A 19,575-nucleotide genomic window follows, 5' to 3' on the forward strand; every position below is an offset into this window, starting at 1 on the left:
CTGCGCACTTCCGTTTCACTGTCATTTTTATGAGACTCCAATCAAAATTTTCAAGATTTCAGAGACTCCAAGTATTTAGGCTGGTTCCTTTATTACTTTGTATCTATTTAATGCTGCTATGAATATACTGGGGACAGATTCAATGTGGTTTTTCACTTTAATTATGGAGAAATATCTCACAGCTGGGGCCTGTAATCTTTTGCTTCTAACTTAAAAAGTAGTTAGGCCTCAAGAATGGCCATGTAGAGATTTCTTCCCAGTGAGAAGATCACAAGTAATGCAGTATCCTACACTGAGCACCTCTCCTGTGTTTATTGTCAGCGTCCGGGTAACCACTATGGGAACCTTGAGCTTAGAGAAGCCTGCAGTAGAGTCTGGCCATTCCTGCCCGGTCCTGTGAGGGCAGCCATGTGTGCGGGTGGCCGCACTGTGTGCAGGCGGCAATGCTGTGTGCATGTGGCTACACTGCGTGCAGGTGACCACACTGTGTAGCTCCCTTTCCCCAGGAAAGCACGGGTCTGCATTATTCACATCCAGAAGTCGGTGTTGGCTCTGACTATGGGAAACTGGCTTAGAGCTCAAAGGGTGAACTGCATGGAGCAGGTAGGCAGCAGGATTATGTGTCCTTAAGAGTCATCTCGAGCATTTGCTCATTGTTGCATCTCTTTTCCTCATCGGCACCCTTCCCACCTTCACTCCTGAGCTCTGGCTGAGCTCATAGGAAGCGTGTCCTCAGGTGGTCAGGGCCAGGCTGCCACCCAAAGGGCCTGGTCTAAGCTGTGCTGGTCTCTTGTCCCAGAGATGCCATCTGCTTGTCCACCGTGTGCTCACCAACCACAGGATCCGCAGAAGCTGTGTCACCATCAGGTGCAGGAGGTGGACGTGAAGCAGGGGGAAGAGGGTGTTTTAAAATAGAGGCTCTGGCATTACTTAGGGGGGCCAGGCCGACAGGTCAGCAGACAACTGCCACCCACATGTGTTGTACTCACGGATCCCAAGCCAATCCCTGGGCGGGTCAGGAGCAGAGGGAGCGACAGCCTGTGGCAGGAGCCCCTGTGGCAGTTTCTGGAGGAGTGGGGAGGCGGTGGGCAGGATTGGGACTGGCTGGCTGCATGTCTCAGCAGGCCCTGGGCACGGGGTCCTGGCTGACGGTGCTGCCCTGGGTGATGTGGGCAGGTCGACGGGGCCAGAGGTGAGCGCCTGGTGAGGGAGGGACTGGGGCATGACTGCTGGATTGGGGGTTTGCATTTGAGAAGTGAACCACAGTGGGTGAAGCTTCCTGTCTGTGGTACTTACTGGACAGGTGGCAGAGACGCAGGTGTGGGAGGAGAGCAGAGGCTGGGTCTGCCCAGCACGGCCTATCAGGGGTCGGCCACCATCACTGCATTTGTCAGAGACTGAGAGGCAGGCGGGAGAGAGATGCCTTTTAGGGGAGATATAAACCATGTCATTTCATTTTAGCCAATAGGTCTGTCTTCCTGTTTTAAGAAAAACACAATAGTTTTGCTAACTTATGAATTATGTTGGCTGTGTAGCTCCACTGACATTCTTCATAACATTTTTTAGTTGGAAAGTGTGTTCTAAATTCTGAATGAGAATGCAGAAGTTAATACCTGGAAGTCTGCCCATTCTTAAGACTGAGACTCCATGTAAGAGAAAAGTAGGGGAGTTCTTTGGGAATTTCGGCGTGAAGTAGAGGAGGAAATTGGTGATCAGTCCCTGGGGCTGCAGGAACCCTACTGTGGATACCGAGTTGAGACAGACAGGGTGCTCTCCCCCCCACTTTTCTTGTGTTGTCCAGACAGATCCCTGTTTCTCAATAGCATTTCCTGGGCTCACTTGCACTGTAATTAGCAGGGCTTGTTCCTATTTTCCTCACATAGCGAGCGAGGATGTGAGAAAGTCCGACAAGCAGGAAAGTGTTCACGTAGCTCCGACTACATCCGATGACTTGTGAGCTCAGCTTCCACCTCTCCGTGCGCTGAAGGCCAACTACCCGCTCCTCAACACAGCCCTGGGCTCGACTCCAGTTCACACATCATAAGCTCCATGCCACGAGGCTACTGTCTGACTCAGCTTCTCACAATGTGTCCTGTTATTCTATACTTATCACTTCATAGGAGAGCATTGATTTTTGGGAAATTACAATCTTGCTTTGTCAGTGGAAACACTTTGATGTAGATGACAATTGATGGTTGTTTTAATTAACTTCATAATCTGCATCCAGCCTTCATAATTTGGTAACATTGTAGCCAATGCAACTTGCATTCCAATTTTTATGAAATAATTAAATAGAAGATCAATTCCTGAAGACGAGGTGGGAAGAGAAAAAGATTAAACTTTACTTGGGCCCTAAACACAGCCACAGGCGTCAGCAGCAGCAGAGGACCGAGCTGGCCGGAGAGCACCGGATGGGGTGTGTCCTGCACCGAGGCCACGGGAAGGGCTTCCATGTGGGAGTCACACGGGTTTCACAGCACGATGGTCTCTGAGGCCAGGACTTTCATCACCTGCTGGTGGACCCCCGCTCGCCCGTACCTGGGAACCTGAGGTTTCAACGCGACAGGCAGTAGGTCCCTGCTCTCCTGGGCTCCTCTGTAATTGGTAATTAGCTGTTCAGACGGACCATTGGCCAACCTGCCACATTTCTGTTTGCAAATTTAGGCAAATTGTTTCCAGGAGAAAACATGCATTAAAGTGCCTGATTGGGCTCCAGGTGGAAGCGGGATTGAAAGCAGTGATTTCCCACCTTCCAGGCTCTGCAGGGACCCCCTAAATGCCCTCCTTAAACCGCCCGTTTGTGACCCGGGTCCTGAGAGGCTTCCTGCCTCTCGGTTCATTAGCTTCTAGGGGTTCAGCTCGTTTTTACTCCCTGGGGCGTTGCAGACACCAGAGCGAGTTTCCTGGGGGAAGCAGGACGAGAACAATGAATTAAGTACTGGCGTGAACCGTGTCCTTGGTTGTAAAGAGCACAGCACCACGAGGGTGGAGGATGCTGGTACCTCCACGCACTGCTCTCCTGGGCTCCTCTGTAAACGTCCCTCTGAGCAGAGCTGGGCATCCTCCACAGGAGGGTGTGTGACACAGGAGCAGCGCCTGCTGTCCTCGTCGCCATGCCTTGAATTTGACTGGGGCTGCGTATCGTACCCTCGTGGGCAGTGTGGCTGGTGACTAGACTTAACTAGGTTAAAGCAACCACCAGAGTGAGTCTGAGAAGTGCAGTTAAAACTCAGTTAAAAAGAGGCAAGTCTGTGTCGGGAAGCCTACAGGCCAGGAGCCCAGCAGGTAGAACGCCCAGCCTGGAGCCCCGGGGGCAGCCTGGAGCCCCGGGGGCAGCCTGTAAGTGCTGTCTTTTGCCCGTTGAGCTAGAGCCTGAGACTAAATGCCCGGCCCCTTGGAGGTCTGGTATCTGTGACTTAGTCACGGTGCAGGCTCAGCGGGTCAGCATGTGTAGAGCCAGTGCTACGGTGGCAGCCAGAGCTTCCCATCAAGCAAATGGCTGAGTAATAGACATCGCCGTGGAAACGCACGTTCGGCTGGGCCAGATGCATGGCTCAGCAACAGCCCTGTTATTCAGCATTCCCGTGTTGTTCCCATTTCGTAGGGAGAGCTGAGGGACAGGTAGTTTATTCTGTGCCCAGGGACACGGATTCCAGCCATGCTCCTCAGATTGCAGGTGACCGGCAGAGCCGGAATGGGAACTTGGCGGCCTGTGCTCTCAGTCACCACACTCCCCATGGACCAGCCCAGCACTGGTCGGGGAGGTCCCAGAAGTTTCACAGCATAAACAATGTAAACAGTGATTCTCTTCCCCATCTCAGTTTTGAAAATATTGAAACAATGACCCTAAGAATATGAGTTAGCTCTTCCCATGAGTTTCAAGGAAAACTGTTATTCATGGTTTCCTGGGGAAACCCTGTCAGCAGGGCCAGCTTCACACTAGTAACTCATCTGCACCGAGAACTAAAGTGAGTGGGCCAACCTCACCTTGGGAGCACTTGAGCCCACACCAACTGCAGGACCCACACCAACTGCAGGACCCACACTGGCTGCAGGACCACACAGGCCACAGGACCACACAGGCCACAGGGCCCACACTGGCTGCAGGACCACACAGTCCACAGGACCCACACCGGCTGCAGGACCACACAGGCCACAGGACCCACACTGGCTGCAGGACCCACACCGGCTGCAGGACCCACACTGGCTGCAGGACCCACACCAACTGCAGGACCCACACAGGCTGCAGGACCCACACCGGCTGCAGGACCCACACCAACTGCAGGACCCACAGCAGCTGCAGGAGTCTAGGACCCCAGCCTGTGGCAGGCAGAGGCCAGAGGGTGTGGGCAGAGTGAGGGTGTGGGCAGAGTTGGTGCCTGGCTGGGGCTACAGAGATGTTACCAGCAGTGCTGACAGTACAAATTAGATTTTCCAGTTTTCAGGTCTCATGCCACCTTATCACAGTGCCTCTCGGGGCTGCAAGAGTCACCCCGTTGAGATAAGGGGAAGGAGGAAAGTGGCTGTGACGTGGCAGGTTGTGGGAGGAACTGTCAGAGGGAAGGAGGGAAAGGGACCCGAGGAGCTGCATCAATGAAGAAAGAAGGGGTGAATGGGGCCCTGGACAGTGTGGCTCAGTGGGTTGGGCATCCTCTCGTGCACTGAGAGGTCATGGTTGGGTTCCCAGTCACAGCACATGCCCAGGTTGAAGGCTCAATCCCCAGTAGGGGACGTGCAAGAGGCAGCCGATCGATGATTCTCTCATTGATTTTTCGATCTCTCTCCCTCTCTGAAGTATATTAAAAAAAAGTTTAAAGAACTTCTCAGGACAAGGCCAGGGAAGAGGAGGAAGCAGGAGCTACCAGCTTCTGTGAGGTCATGCAGGGGACTGGTTCCCCCTCTGCAGCCCATCCCTCTGCCGCCCATCTGCGAGTCCCTAAGGGCTGGGTGGATTTGGTCCTCTCTCCTCTGGAGTAGGAGGTGCTGGGCAGGTTTCGGGTGATCAGTGACTCGCTGGAACTGAGCAAATTGTGCAGCGTGTCTTCATTTCCATTTCTGTTTCCCTCCTAGAGGTGGCAGTGCCTGGGTGGTTCTGCTGAAGGCCTTAACCCTCAGCACTCATTCCCTGGGGTTTCTATCTAGACATGAAAGGTCTAGGGAACCAGGCCGGTCACTGTGTGAGGCAAGGAGAACTGTGGTGCTGCCCAGCCCTCTGGTCTGGCCGTCTCTGCATGTACATCGCGTGTGTATGTGCACACAGTGCCCGACACAGACTAGTAACCATCGGCAGGTGTCCTGAATGTTCTCCTTTTTAGGGCCAATTAACAGAAGTTTCAGCAATTATCTTATGACGACCTGTGAGTTCTATAGCTGTTTGTGTCTGTCTTTTCTTTGTTTTGTTTCTAATTCTCATCCTCCCTCCTCACCTCAACCCTCATCCCCAACCCACTCCTCAACACACAAACACAATTTAATTCTTAGGGCAGCTCTCCTTTTCAAATGGGCAAGAGAAGAGGACTCTTATCAATACTTCTCCTCTGGAAACAGATTGATAGGTAACAGGTTGGACTCTTGACCCACCCAGGACACAGGCCAGTGACACTAACACGCTGAGGTGTGATCCCGAAATGGGCATTTGTATTTTTTTTTAATGTTGTTTTGAACTAGATGTTCTCTACTCTCTGTTCACCTCTGAAATCACTGGAGAAACACATTAGATAAACCGATTTGCCCCTGATTGGATTAGTGTGAGGAACTGGCCGTCTTGTTCTGTAGCCATAAATGAGTCACTCTCCTCTCTTCACACAATGAGGTTGTGTTCTGAGGCTGATGGATGCAGGCGCTCTTGGACTAGGGGGATCTGACTCACCGATGCCATCAGTGACCTTTTCAAGGTCAGAGCACCAAGGGCGACCAGGCCTGCCCCGTTCCGACTAAATAGTCATGTGCTAGAGCAGTGGTTCTCAACCTGTGGGTCGCGACCCCTTTGTGGTCGAACGACCCTTTCACAGGGGTCGCCTAAGACCATCCTGCATATCAGATATTTACATGATGATTCATAACAGTAGCAACATTACCGTTATGAAGTAGCAACGAAAATAATTGTATGGTTGGGTCACAACATGAGGAATTGTATTTAAAGGGCCAGAAGGTTGAGAACCACTGTTAGAGCATGAAGACAGCTCCGGGTGGATGGACACTTAAAAACACAAAGCGTGTGTAGCACAGTAACGAGGGAGTCCGGTTGTTCACAATGTACATACATCCCCAAACAGGCATTTCCCTTCTTATTGCAGTGTTTTCTATGCTCCCAGTTTAGATGGTAGAATATTTAATGTGCGCTTAAATGTTTAGCTAATGTATTTGTCAAAAAAAAATGAATTGATGTGCCACTTATCAGGAATGGGTGTGTGTTTAGAAAATATGTTCTAGTTAGAAAGTAATGTTCAGGGAGAAGGAGGCTGCTGAGGTGATGTTTGGGACGGAGTGTAAGCTCAGGTCTCTCGCCTGCATCCGGGACTTCTTTTGGGTTTAGCATGAAGTTTGGCATCACCTCGGGGAAGGACACACAGCAGTGAAGGAGCAGTGGTGGCAGCAAACACGTTCCATTTGCTCTCCCATCTTCACTGTGGAGGTGACAGTGACGTTCCATTCGGATGGAAAGGCGTAAACCCCACAGACGGTCCCCGCTGTCAGCAGTGCCGTGATATATGGTACACTGTGTGTAGATTACATGTGCTGCATATTACACATATGTAAAGCAATATGAAAACCTGTGCCTGAGGATAATGAGGGTGCTTTGCCGAGCGTGAGGCTCTGCCATTGTCCTCATGGGGCTCAAAGGCTCTGTGACCACAGCCCTCAGTACAGAATGCGTTTCCCTCGTGATCCAGTTCCCACGTCCGCAGGCACCCTGGAGTCTGCACTCAGGGCTTTGTGGGATGAGCCTGTGACGCCTATTGAACCTTACGCTGCTGGTCACAGCTCCCTTCATGCACTTTCTGGCCCCAGTGACGATCTACGGCCACGGCCACGGCCACGGCAGCTCTGTGCTCGTCCTGCAAACGACCTGCAGACGCCGGACAGAACAGGCCTGCCCCGCCCTCTGCACTGAGGCTGCCTCTTCCCGCGCGGCTCACGCTCTCCCATCTGCCAGCTCAGCCCACAGCATGGCCTCCTAGAAGCTTCCCTCGATGTCCTCCACGCAGTCAGCACCACACCCATGGCAACTGTAACCTCTGCATTCCAGCCCCACCATCTGCGATAGCACTCGCCAGGCGGCTCTCTCTCCCTCTCCTCACACATCATCTACTTCCTTCTCCCTCCTTTCCTCCTTTTCTTTATTTCTTTCTAAAGGAAACATAGGCTTTATTTATCTATTTATCTTTATTAATTTTAGAGAGGAAGGGAGAGGGGGAGAGAGAGAAACACACATTGCTGTGAGAAACAGCAATTGGCTGCCTCCTGCACGCCCCCTACTGGGGATGGAGCCTGCAACCCCAGGCACGTGCCCTGACAGGGAATCAACCTGGTGACTTTTTGGTGCACCGGACGAGGCCCAACCAACTAAGCCCTACCAGCCAGGGCAAAAGGAAACATTATAAAAGATACAAGTCCTTTGTAAAAATGAAAATACAGGAGAATAAGCAAAAAATAAACCCACTGTAAATCAACCCTTCAGAGATACTAGTAACTGAATGTTTATACATTTTTAGTTAATCACCTTTTGTTCTCTAGAGCTACACACTTAGTTCTTAAAGACCAGGGTCAAACAGGAGAACTCTGTCACCTGCTGGGAACAGTCTGGACATTGACCTGGTTAGTGAGTGTAGGTCAGAGGCAGGAGCCTTCACAGGGGCTCAGGGCAGCCGTGCGGTACCCAGATGTCACCTGTTGGTAAGTGCAGTGGCTTCCGCGGGAGGGCGATGTAAGGGGCCTTTAGTAAAAGGAGACGGGGTTCGCAGAGCCTGTCTGCGGCAGCTAGAGCTGCCCTCCCCGGTGAGCAACATGGAGTGTTTTCTTCACAATCAGTTTCCCGAGGGCACGTCTTTTTCGGTGTGGTTGTGTCTTAATTTCCGGCTGAGCACTTTTTCCAGGGATTAAAGCCAGGATCTGAAGGAATCATTTTGTTTTTTCTGAGCCAGGAGCGCATCTCGGTGAGGTGCTGGCGGGCACTCCGGAATCCCTGGGGGGCTCTGCACCCTGTGCCCCGGATTCATCCCTAATGTGGGGGGGTGGGGGGGGCAGGAATTTCCACTTTAACTAATTTGGCTGCATAAAAAAGTTTGAAAATCACTGCACTGAAATTCATAAACTCTTAAAAAAATCCATGTACCAGATAGCTTTCTGGGGCCTGCAGTGTGTGTTAATGTAACTTTGCCCCAGAAATAAACTTCTGTAGAAAGCTTCGTCTGAAAGAGACCTTAATGTTGTGCGATTCCATCTCGGCACTGAAACTGGGGAGATGAGGGAGCTCCCTGAGGTGCTGGTGAGTCCGAGGAGGACGGGACACCCCCTCCCCTGTTCCTGGCAGAATGCTGACTGCAGGTGCACCCCCCTTCTCAGGTTGGGGCATGCTTGGAGGAGGGGCTCACTTGAACCCCGGGTTCACCAAGCACATGGCATGTTAGTCCTTGCCATTTACTCTCTAATGGCACATCCTGAAGCCAGTCTTTTTGTAAAAACACATTTTATTGTTTAAAGAGGAACACGCGGCTGTAACATAATTAGATAGCTGCCCAGCGTTGCCATCTCTGCTAATGGCTCATGCCCGCGTCCCCCCTGCCTGCTGGGCTCTCAGATAAGACGAAGCGGCAGCCTCCACGGAAGGGCTCCCCCAGGATAACCTGCAGGGTGTTCTGTCTCCAGGTAGGACATTCTTCTTCGTCATCCAAGCAGCTGAGTGTAACCCACCACGGAGTCCTGAGAGCCCAGGCTCCACGGTAAAGACACAGGAGCCGTGTGGACACACGCTGCGATGTCACCTACTCGTGGGCCTAAACTAACCAACTGGTAGAAACAGGGCAAGATGGTGGCTTCCGAGAGCGGGAGGGGGTGAGAGAGCTCGGTGAGGGACGAACCTGCCCCTGGTAGATGCGTAGGTTCTGGGATCTCACGCACGGCACAGTGGTCCTACACAACAGCACGTATTACAAACACCGAGTGCCCGAGGAACTAGATAAGGACAAACAAACCAAAGGGTGTCCCAGTGAAGTGTGCGAGGGATCTCGGCTGGACTCTCCCGTCCCAGAGCTGCAGCCACAGAGGAACTATGCTGAGTGCACAGTGACCTCACTTTGTCTGAGTCAGTGGCTGTGTGGCTCAGATGTCTAAAGGGGCTCTCCCGCCTTGTGCCAGAACAGCCTTGGGCAAACTATGGCCCGCGGGCCGGATCCGGCCCATTTGAAATGAATAAAACTATTGAAAAAAAAGACCGTACCCTTTTATGTAATGATGTTTACTTTGAATTTATATTAGTTCACACAAACACTCCATCCATGCTTTTGTTCCGGCCCTCCGGTCCAGTTTAAGAACCCATTGTGGCCCTCGAGTCAAAAAGTTTGCCCACCCCTGTGCTAGAACCTCTCCAGGTGACACTCCATCCCGTCCAAGTAGGAGTGGCCCCTGCTCAGCCCAGGCAGGTGTGTCTGTCAGCAGCGCTGTGCTCGCCGATTGCCTACAGGCTCCCATGGTGCCAGGTCAGACTCAGCCAGGGGTTAGCCATCGAGTCTCCTTGTGCCCGTTTCATGGGTGGTCGTGCCCAGCGAGCAGCAGCGTCATATTCAAGACCAGCGTCTTCGGTGCAGAGGAGAACATAACTATCATTTTTACAATCACATCCTTCGCGCTTCCCGTGGTCTTCAGTGTTTCTCTAACTATCTGGTTACTGGACCTCATGTTGGGTGAAAAGATATTTCTTCAGGGAATCTCTGCTCTCAAAGTACTTTTAGATAAAAAGAAAAAAAAAAACGAATAAAATAACTACACATCATGTACGGAATGTTTAAGTTCTCATTTTGTAAGTCAGCAAAGCAATCAGCTGGCCCTGGGCCCTGGGAAGAGAGAATCGCTGCAGCAGCAGAAGCCATTGGTCTATGGATTCAGCAGAACCAGAAAATGGAGGCAGCAGCCAGGCTGCCATCTGCTGGGCTGGGCTCTGGAGCCTGTGTGCAGTGAGCTGCCCTGAGGAGGCCCTGGACGACTCTGTGAAACACTGTAAAGTCCAGCAGAAATGTGGGGTCACGGGGTCACCCGTGGAGGCTCCCCAGACTGTGACAGCCGTGTGTCCCTGCTCCCGAGAGCCAGGCGGTGGGCTTCCTGTTTCCCACTGACAGTACTCAATGGGGACAGTACTCAGCAGCCCAGATTGCCTCGGATGTTTAAATGGCCCGTTTGCCTGTACTATCTCATTATATTTTAAAAATTATTTAAGATGAGGGCTACTTATTTAGAAACTAATAAAGGCTTAGACCACCTGAAAGAGAAATGCTTGCATTTCCAGGCTTTGCAGCCTCCCCAGGGTCAAAGAAGCACTTACGCTCTAGCCCGCCGCCCTGGAGCACGTGGCAGATGCTGCAACCTGTCTCTCGCACCTGCTTCCACATTTTCACTTCCCGTCCCCTGTGAGCGTGGGCATAGCACTCACTGTCACATGATTTTCTTCCACTACCGGGAGGGAATCATGGCTTTAACCTGGAAACAGTGGAACCCTGAAGGCCCTTTGCCTCCGAGAGGTACCAACAAAAACTTAAAAACAGGAATGTGAAACCAGGAGGCAGGGTCAGGCGGTGTAAGTGAGGGCTGTGGAGCGGGTGTCACTGGGTGGTTCAGAAGGACTGGCATTTCACCCCCCTCCTCCCTGGGGATGGGAAGTAAGGACTGGTGTTCTGCTGAGCCATCCAGTCGCAGAGCAACAGCCACTTCCTCTTGGGACTTGCCAGGCGCAGTTCTTTACTGTCATTAACACAATGAGAATGCACCACCGACAGCAGTTTGTAGCTTAAAGACCTTCTCTCACTGGCAGTTACACTTCAGCTGGGCATTAGCTATTGATTCCCTTTTGGAAATCTGTAAACTGATGCTCAGAGTGGTTAGGTGGTATTTCTAAAGCCTCACAGCATGTGCGTCTCGGGGCTGCTGTCGCCCACACATGGCTGCTTTGGAAAAGGAAAACAAACAAACAAACAGGAAAAAAGCAGGAAGCCCATTTATTGCTCCCCAAGTGTGTGCAAGAAGCCTAGTCCTTATCACAGCCTTGAGGAGGCAGACATTGTCCTTGTTTAGCGGGAAGGTGATCAGGAGGGTTTAGTCACTCGGCCAGCTGGGCCCTGGATCGCATTTGCCTCTCCTATGTCAGCGATGGATCCTGCTCTGAATAAACGGGAACGCCCTCCCCCCCCCCCCACCCCCAGCTTCTCCGGTCCCAGACACCCCTGCACAAGCACAGGGTGAAATTGCCAGCTGTCGGCCCTGCAGCCACCCAGCCTTGGGAGGGTCTGGTTGGAGCCTTTGCTGCCTGTTCTGGGGCAGCAGTAAAAGTCCTGTCCTCTAACCAGAGCACCTGATCGGGGAGCATCTTGAGTTGCACCCGTGAGAAGACAGTCACCAGCGTTGAGGGAAGCTCTGAGCTCCCTGCGCTGAGGTGTCTGCGCCCCACGTTCTGACAACGTTGAGGCCCATGGAAACCCCACGGGGAGTGTGTCCCAAAGATTAGCCAGAAAGATGGCAGAACGGTGCCTCTCTCTGCCTTTGTGGTCATCGTCTCACCAAGCGCGCTCGTGAGTGAAGTCACCTTTACTCGGTTTGGCTGTACATTTTATTCGGATCCGGAAGCGTTCTCTGAGATTTAGGTCATTTTACTGAAAAGGTCCCAGCTTCCCTGAGAGAACCAGCTGTGGGGGTCTCGCCACCGTGGTCAGAGCCCCCCCCCCCCCCACCCCAGGAAAGACAGTTGCCATGGAAACACCGCCAGAAATAATAGGTCAAGTTCTATCCTTGCGCCTCAGGCTCAGTCTAGTAGGTTTTAGTCAGAAGCGGATGCTGTTGTAAGTGAAGACCTGGGCATTTCAAAGCCAAACACGAGGAGATTTGATGCTAGAACCTCTGGGGGAAGAGCCAGTCGGGGATGGTGGGCAAGGAGGCCTCCCTGACTGCCTGCTTATTCCTCTCTTTCCTAAAGCCCGGGCTTGCTTCCGGTGCCTGAGCATCTGAGAGCGTGTCAATGAATCCAGCCTGACTTTGCACAAGGTCAGCAGGGAAGCAGGGTTTGTAAATTTTCATAGATTAACTGCCTGAGGTAAGGGGAAAACATTTTTATTTCATTCCAAAAATAAATGTTCAATGGGAAAGCATAAAATATTTAAGCATCCTGTATCCCTCCCAATTTTTAAAGGCTCTAGTTCATGCTGCTCCGTGCCTGCCTCTTTTATGGAAATAAAAACAATAAATGCAGCTTCGGGGAAAGGAACATCGTACAAAAGAAGTACTGTGTGCCGCCCACGCTCTGCAGGTTCTGGTGGAGGCCTTGCCTTGTGGCCAGCGTGCGAGGGTCCCTGTGGCAGCGGCTCAGCCTCTGGGTGGAACCTCTGCCACAGGCAGCAGTGTTGCTCCAATATCTGCACATTCGTGCTGAGATGGGAAGATCTACTTCTTTACTTTTCTTATTGATTTTTAGAGAGAGAGGGAGAGAGAAACATCAATGTTAGAGCAGAACATCAATCGGCTGCCTCCTGCACCCCCCACCCCACCCGGGGATCGAGCCCACAACCTGGGCATGTGCCCTGACTGGAATTGAACTGGCAGCCTTTGGCTGTATGGGACCATGCTCAGCCAACTGAGCCACAGCGGCCAGGGTCTTAAGACAATAAGATATATCACCTCACCTTTTTCTGACCAGAATTATTTTACATAAAGGGAATATATTAATACATTTTAGCATAACTATATGAATTCACACAGGGAAACTATGTTCAACTACTTCACAAGTCACTGCTAATTTTCTATCTTTTCTCTTCTGTTAAGCAGTGAGTGTGTGTGGGAAGCTGTGACATTTATATTGCTTTTGCTCTGATCATAAAGATTGCAAACCGGGCTCCTAGGGTCCTAGGGCTGCTGTAATGAAGCCCCAACGGGTGGCTTAAAACTGCAGACATTGTGGACTCGTGGTTTTGAAGCCACGAACCTTTATGAAGGTGTCGGCAGGGCCTGGTCTGTCAGTCTCCGTCAAGCTGTGGCAGCTGCCCCAGTCCTTGCCTTGGTGTCCATGGCTGTGGCTACATCACTGGACTCTGCCTCTGCCATCGTGTGGCCCCCGTGGGCCTGTGTCTGTTTTCTCTTCCCCAAGGGACTGTGTCATAGGATCAGGGCCACACTCCTCCCTGAGAACTTAACTTGTCTCCACCTGCAAAGACCCTATTTCCAAATGAGGTCACAGTCCGTTTCCTAATAGAACCCCCGGCAGTGCTATGAGGGGACAGCTCAATGGAGTCGGCAGTGTGGTCTCAGTTGCCATTTTACATTGCTATGCTCTCTGTTTCTTCAGAAATGATGTTTTCACAAGTTACCTCATCTTTCGTAGACATGTAGAGAATGTGACATCTGATTAATGAATTCTCTTAGGTGTAGAATTTTAAAATATGCAAAAATATATCTAGAATAGATAAAAGGAATTTAACATATACCTGGCACAGTCCCTAACTGGTAATAGGCATTCACTAAATGTTTATTGAATGAATGAATGAATGAATGAGTCATTATATAGTCAAGATACTGCCCATAATTTCATTTTCCTTTGATAATTCAGAGTAATTTCTACAGGTAAAATGTAGCAAAGTCCAGGTTAAGGGGTCACTCCTGCTTGAATGCTGATGCCCAGGGGCTTGTGCATTTGGACATTCACTGGCTCCGGACGCATTCTGTCTGTGTGTTGCCGTCTCCTCAGCCTCCAGTCTGTGGCCTTTCTCTTTGGGCTGGTGCATGTTGTTTCCTTTAACTCATGTAATTACTTTTGTTGATCAGTCAACAACAATGTTCTTTGGTTTGGTTTCTCCAACTAGAAAATTACTCACTTCATCATGTACAGGATTGCCTGCCCTTCAATCTGTTTTTCTCTGTGTGGATATTCAATAAATGTGTTTTGATTATGGTGATAGTATTTATGTTTCTTTACTACTGGTAACTTCCATTTTCCATGTAATCCAATACAGAGAAAAGTAACCACCAAGACAAAAACCAAATTACAGTATAGCCCGGACCTTACAAATGAAAGCTGTTTCCTCAGTATTAAAACTGCCTCTTATCTCTGCAGGACCTCCATGGGGAATGAAAATGCAGCACACAGAGTTTAAAAGAAAAAACACGTAGTATCAGAGAAATAAATTCAAGACAAAGACAAAAATGCCAAAATTCAAACTGAAATGTTCCCAGCTACTATGTCTCAAGCTGCAAATGTTTCCCATTTCAGTCTTTTTCTTGACAGATAGACAAGTGTTTGCTAATCAAACCTGTCATTAAAGCCAAACATTTTTCTAAAAACCTGATTGAGAATCAAAATATTTAAACCAACTGAAGGGATTTATTTTCGTAAAGAGAGGGAGGCGGAAACCAGCTCCTGGGAGAAAGCTTTCATTTCAGTCATACTTTTGTCACTTGTTTTCTCTGCAAGAGATTTCAGGTGGTTCCCATCGCAGGAGCCTGTTTTCATGGAAAATCAGCAGGTGGCCCAGTTATTCGGATCAGCTGGGCAGGGAGCAGCCCAAAGCCAGGGCTTGGAGCCATTTCCCAGCAAAGGAAGGGGAGGGACCGTTCACTGCCACCTGTGGTTTTTGGAGGGGCAGTTGCCAGTGCGCAATGTTCTTTTCTTTCTAATATCACCTCCACCCTCCTCGGTAAGTGGCTGATGCAGTGAAGCGCTTCCTGACCCCATTTTCTCCCTGATGTCACAGGAGAGAAAAGCTAATGAGCCCGTCACCCTGAAACGGTTTCAATACCAAAACCATTGCAGGCCAGAGTGTCTGTTACCAGCTTCAGCTTCGTCGTCCTCTCTCCTGCCCTTGGAGGGAATTCTCTCTACGTATTTCTCAGGCACTCCCCTGCCCTGTGCGTTTCCCATTCTCCCTGAGAGCTTTCCCGTGACAACAACTCCAGTTAGTTAGATGGTGTTTCTGGGTTTAAGACAAAATGAGGGTCCTGCCCCTGCTGGGCCTTCAGAGCTTCTAAAAGCTTTGATGTTCGTTCCTGAACACTGTGTTTGTCCTCCTCTCTCTTGTGTTCAATTGTGACACGTGATGGCTCTCTGCCCTGTGGTTTCCTGTAACATTTCAGTCATGACTTTGCCCTGTAAAACCTCCAGGTGCTCCGTGCGGAATTGGTGTGTTTATGACACCGGGGCTGGTTCTTTATTGTCAAAATAAAATTAACGTCTTTGCCCTGACTAGTGAATAGAGCGTCAGCCTGCGGACTGAAGGGTCCCAGGTTCAATTCCGGTCAAGGGCATGTACTTTGGTTGCGGGCACATCCCCAATGGGAGGTGTGCAGGAGGCAGCTGATAGATGCCCTCTCCCTTCCTCTCTGTAAAAAATCAATAAAATATATTTTTAAAAATAATAAATAAAATTAACATCTTTGAGGGGAGCCACAGGGAAGAGGTCAGGAGGAAGAGGTGACGTCATCATCCCGCACACGACTCTAGGCCTCGATGAGGACGTGCCTGAGGGGGAGAGGGCACCGAGCCCCAGCGCCTCTCCAGGCTGTTTCTTCGATGGGATGGGTAGAGGATGCTGTGTGGAGGGTGGGAGGGGGGCGGGTCCTCGCCTGTGAGGAAGCTGCTGGGTTGCTGCCAGAGGATCTTTTACCTGGAGAAGAAGAAGGTTAATTCACAGCAGAAAAAGGGATTGATAGACAACTGGGGATCTGGACTCACGTCGCTGTGGGAGTTTTAAGACAGAATGAGTTGTTATGAGTTGTTCTGTTCCCTAATGAGCTAAATATACCACTCAGTCTCCCACTATACCTTGTTTCCCAAACATAGTCTTTGAGAATCTGTTCAAGATTGTCTCCTTTCTGCTGAATAATTGTGTGTATTTGTCCCAATTACATGCAGTTTATGATATCCATGTTTTCTCTCATTTATAAAATACCAAGAAAAGTACAAAAAATGTTTGTTAAATAATGGCTAGGTTGCTTCTATATAGGTGTGAAGCTATGCAGTATTGCCTTTATATTATTATACTTGGGATTCAACTCTTTTATAAAAAATTAGCTATTTATGTACCTGTTTACAAAAAAATTTAAAATCAGAATATTTAACCTACTCCGTAATGGTTTCTACTACCACTTAGTGTATTAAAGCCATTGCCTGTGGTCTCTGGTACAGTGCGGATGTCTTCCAGCTTACCATTCGATTGGATCCGTTTTACCTACAGGGCTTCTCTCTATCTGAGGAATTGCCAGATTTCCATGTGGTGGGACCTGTGTTTGTCTCCCTGCCCTTGGTGGGTTCTGAAAGCTCCCCACACGGGGTTGCTTTATTTTTGCTCTTTTGGGTTCTGTGCTCTGTGTTCATCTTACCTCTGGAGCCTTATTTCCCTAATGTTATCGAATAAACACCCAATCAGGGCAGCCGGATCCCAGCTGACCGTCAGCTCCTGTTTCACACCTGCTGGCGCTCCCAAATCATGTGCACATTTCTTTAGTCTGTTTGACCACCTTCTCTGAATCCGCAGCGGCAAGCAGACTGCACCGCTCCAATCAGGGACGTTGTGAGCAGCCCCGAGACCCCTCTGCTAGCCCCGGGCGGGGTAGCGTCCCAGCGGGAGTGGGAGAGGCCAGCCATCCCCACAGGGAGACCAGGAGGTGCTGGCTTCACTCTGATGATAAGGACCCTATTTGTGGGGCATTGGACACATTAGCTTTCCCTTCAGGCCTATTGAGTGATGGGGTAACTGGGGAGCACACTTAGCAAGAAGGAGAAGGGGAGCAGGCTGCAGGCAGATCACACTTCCCTGCAAACTGGGTTCGAAGCGCACGAGTCTGTGGAGGGAGTCTGGGCCCGGCTGGGGGTGAAGGGGAGCACGGGCGTCCCAGGCCCTGTGTGCTTCTGAGTGGGCAATGGTGTCTCGAGCTACAGGACACAGTCCCTGTGACCCACACAGGCTATTCCGCTGACGCCCAGACTCGGTCTCCCAGGCCATCCCCCCTGTGGCCTGGGCCCTGCCACTGTGGGCTCTGCCTCCCACTGGGTGTGTGCCAGGTCCACACGCTCCATATCCTTCACCCTCCGAGCAGCTGGGCTTGCAAGGGCAGGTCCCCACGACTGAGGGACATCCGCACAGAGAAGGGCCTGACCTCACTTTACAGCACAAACCGAGAGCCCGCACTTGCTTGTGCACGCGGAGACCTTCCCGTAAGCGTAGCACACGTGACGCGCCGGCATCACACAGGAGAGGCACCAGGACGGGCTAACGCGACCTCCGTCTTCACTGCGCGGAGCACACGGAATGTTATATGCACCATCTTCCTTCTCACTTTATTTCCTGCTGCCAGTGGGAGTGAACCATGTAGAAGGTGCTTTAAGCTGGATCTTTGCAAAAAAACCAGTTTTTCATAATTTGCAGACTTAACCCATGAAAATGACTCGGAAAGACATGACTGAGGCAGATAGTAGCTATGCGTGGCTGGTACAGCTGGACTCTGTTGGGCCTGTTGGGGGTCATTCATCACATTGCAGAAGATGCATGGCCTGGTTCTCAGAGCTTGTCCGTTCTTTCCAGGACACAGCGGGCCAGGAGCGGTACCGGACCATCACCACGGCCTACTACCGCGGGGCCATGGGCTTCATCCTGATGTACGACATCACCAACGGGGAGTCCTTCAATGCCGTGCAAGACTGGTGAGTGGCTGGCGCCCCCCCCCCCCCCCCCCCCCCCACTGGGCATATGCCTGCAACCAAGGCACATGCCCTTGACCGGAATCGAACCCGGGACCCTTCAGTCCCCAGGCCAACGCTCTATCCAGTGAGCGAAACCGGCTAGGGCGGCTCTGTTATTCTTGGATTTATCTTTACAGTTTTACTGCTTTTTGGAGATAGCGGCTGCCCACGGGGTAGCGTGTTCTCACACGTGTCTTCTCTGGCAGCCACAGGCCAGCGGGGCCCCGAGTGGCGTGTAGGGGCCAATGGGCCCAATCATGGTGGTGTCCTGTATGCGGTCCCTCAGTGCCTGGTGTCCTGTCCCCTGGCTCTGTGGGGCCGGACCCATCACTGTGAATCTAAAACACAGCGTGTGGCGGGCGGTCACTGTCTACCATGGGGGCTGGAGCCTGAACCTCAGCCTCGTGGGCCTGGGCGCCCACGCCCAGCCCGGCCTCACTGGCTTTGTGAGTGAAGCTGTAGTAGAACAGCCGGGCTCGTAGGCTTCATGGGAGGGACTCCACATGGCAGCTCGCTGCTGCCCGGGCGCCGCGTGCCCCTGAACCTGCGGTTTCCCATCAGGCCCCTCCCGTACACGCTTGCTGCTCCCCTTCCCAGATCTGCCACGTTGTTGCAGGTTTTCTTTAAATTGAAAGGCTTCAAAAGTCTGGGACGAAGGGAAAGGTAACCCAGAGCTGTTCTGACAGCCGCATCACACGTCTGAAACCCTGTGTGCCCGCGTGGTGTGCATGGGGCTTCTGCCTGGGATGGCCCCGCCTGGTTGCCAGCTCTGGGGAGGAATGGGCAGCTGGTGGAGGGACAGGCAGCTGGTGGCCCTGCGCCTGAGTCCAGCCCTCAGGGCTGATGGGCGGGTTCTCTACAGAAGAACCAGTTTAGCTCCAGCTTTGGGGGATCAGGAGGTCCCTGAGTTCATTAACACCAAGTGGGCCCGCTGGGATCAACGCCCTGAGTCCCGAATCAGAGATGCCTCTTGCCCACCGGGACTCGGGGTCTCCCCACTGGGACTGGGGTATCCCGCACCGACGGCATTTCCACCCGTCTCAGCCCTGCTTGCCTGACCCTCCCGAGCTCCCGTCCTGAGAGCGTGGCCACCTCGGAGGATGCCCACCTTAGCATTCACAGGCCGCGCCTTATGGCACGATGTGGAGCTATGGGTAGGATGGCTGTTCCCAGGCAGGAAACCTGGTGGGCAGATGAATGTTGTTTAGAAATGACCAGACCAAGGGTAACAGTCTGACCCATCTTCCCGCCTGTTTAATAATTCACTCTGTGCCGTTCAGGGCACCTTAACCAGGAAGAACTTCACCTTCAAACATGCGTACCTTCACCTTTTCTCTCCTTTTTCTCCAGAGTAAATGACACACTGAAATGCAGGTGACCTCCGTCAGACAGGAAAGGACTGTAGCCTGAGGGCCGCTGAGAGGAATGGGCATTTGCTCAGTGTTTCCTGACCTCGGTCAAGGTCCAAGGTCCTCTCAGCTCCCCGTCTGGTTATGCTGCAGCTCCGAGGGGCAGTGACAGGGTGACCCCAAGTTCCCACTCCCACCTGGGCATCGAGCAGTCTCTCCTGTCCCGGGATCTGAGCGGTGACATTTCTTTTTTTCTTTTTTCTTTTTTAAGGGAGGGAGGGAGGGAGGGAGGGAGGGAGG

At 51.5% G+C, this 19,575-nt stretch overlaps 1 protein-coding gene across 1 annotated transcript in view; it reads left to right on the forward strand.

The window, feature by feature from the left end:
• RAB3C (RAB3C, member RAS oncogene family) overlaps nt 1-19,575 on the forward strand; it is a 64,174-nt gene that overhangs the window by 33,516 nt on the left and 11,083 nt on the right. Inside the window, exon 3 of the mRNA XM_006761789.2 lies at nt 17,769-17,887. Within this exon, the coding sequence (XP_006761852.1) occupies nt 17,769-17,887 (119 nt within the window). The remainder of the gene's footprint in view (nt 1-17,768; nt 17,888-19,575) is intronic.

Source organism: Myotis davidii, unplaced genomic scaffold, assembly GCF_000327345.1.
Source record: "Myotis davidii unplaced genomic scaffold, ASM32734v1 scaffold496, whole genome shotgun sequence".
NCBI classification, from domain to species: domain Eukaryota; kingdom Metazoa; phylum Chordata; class Mammalia; order Chiroptera; family Vespertilionidae; genus Myotis; species Myotis davidii.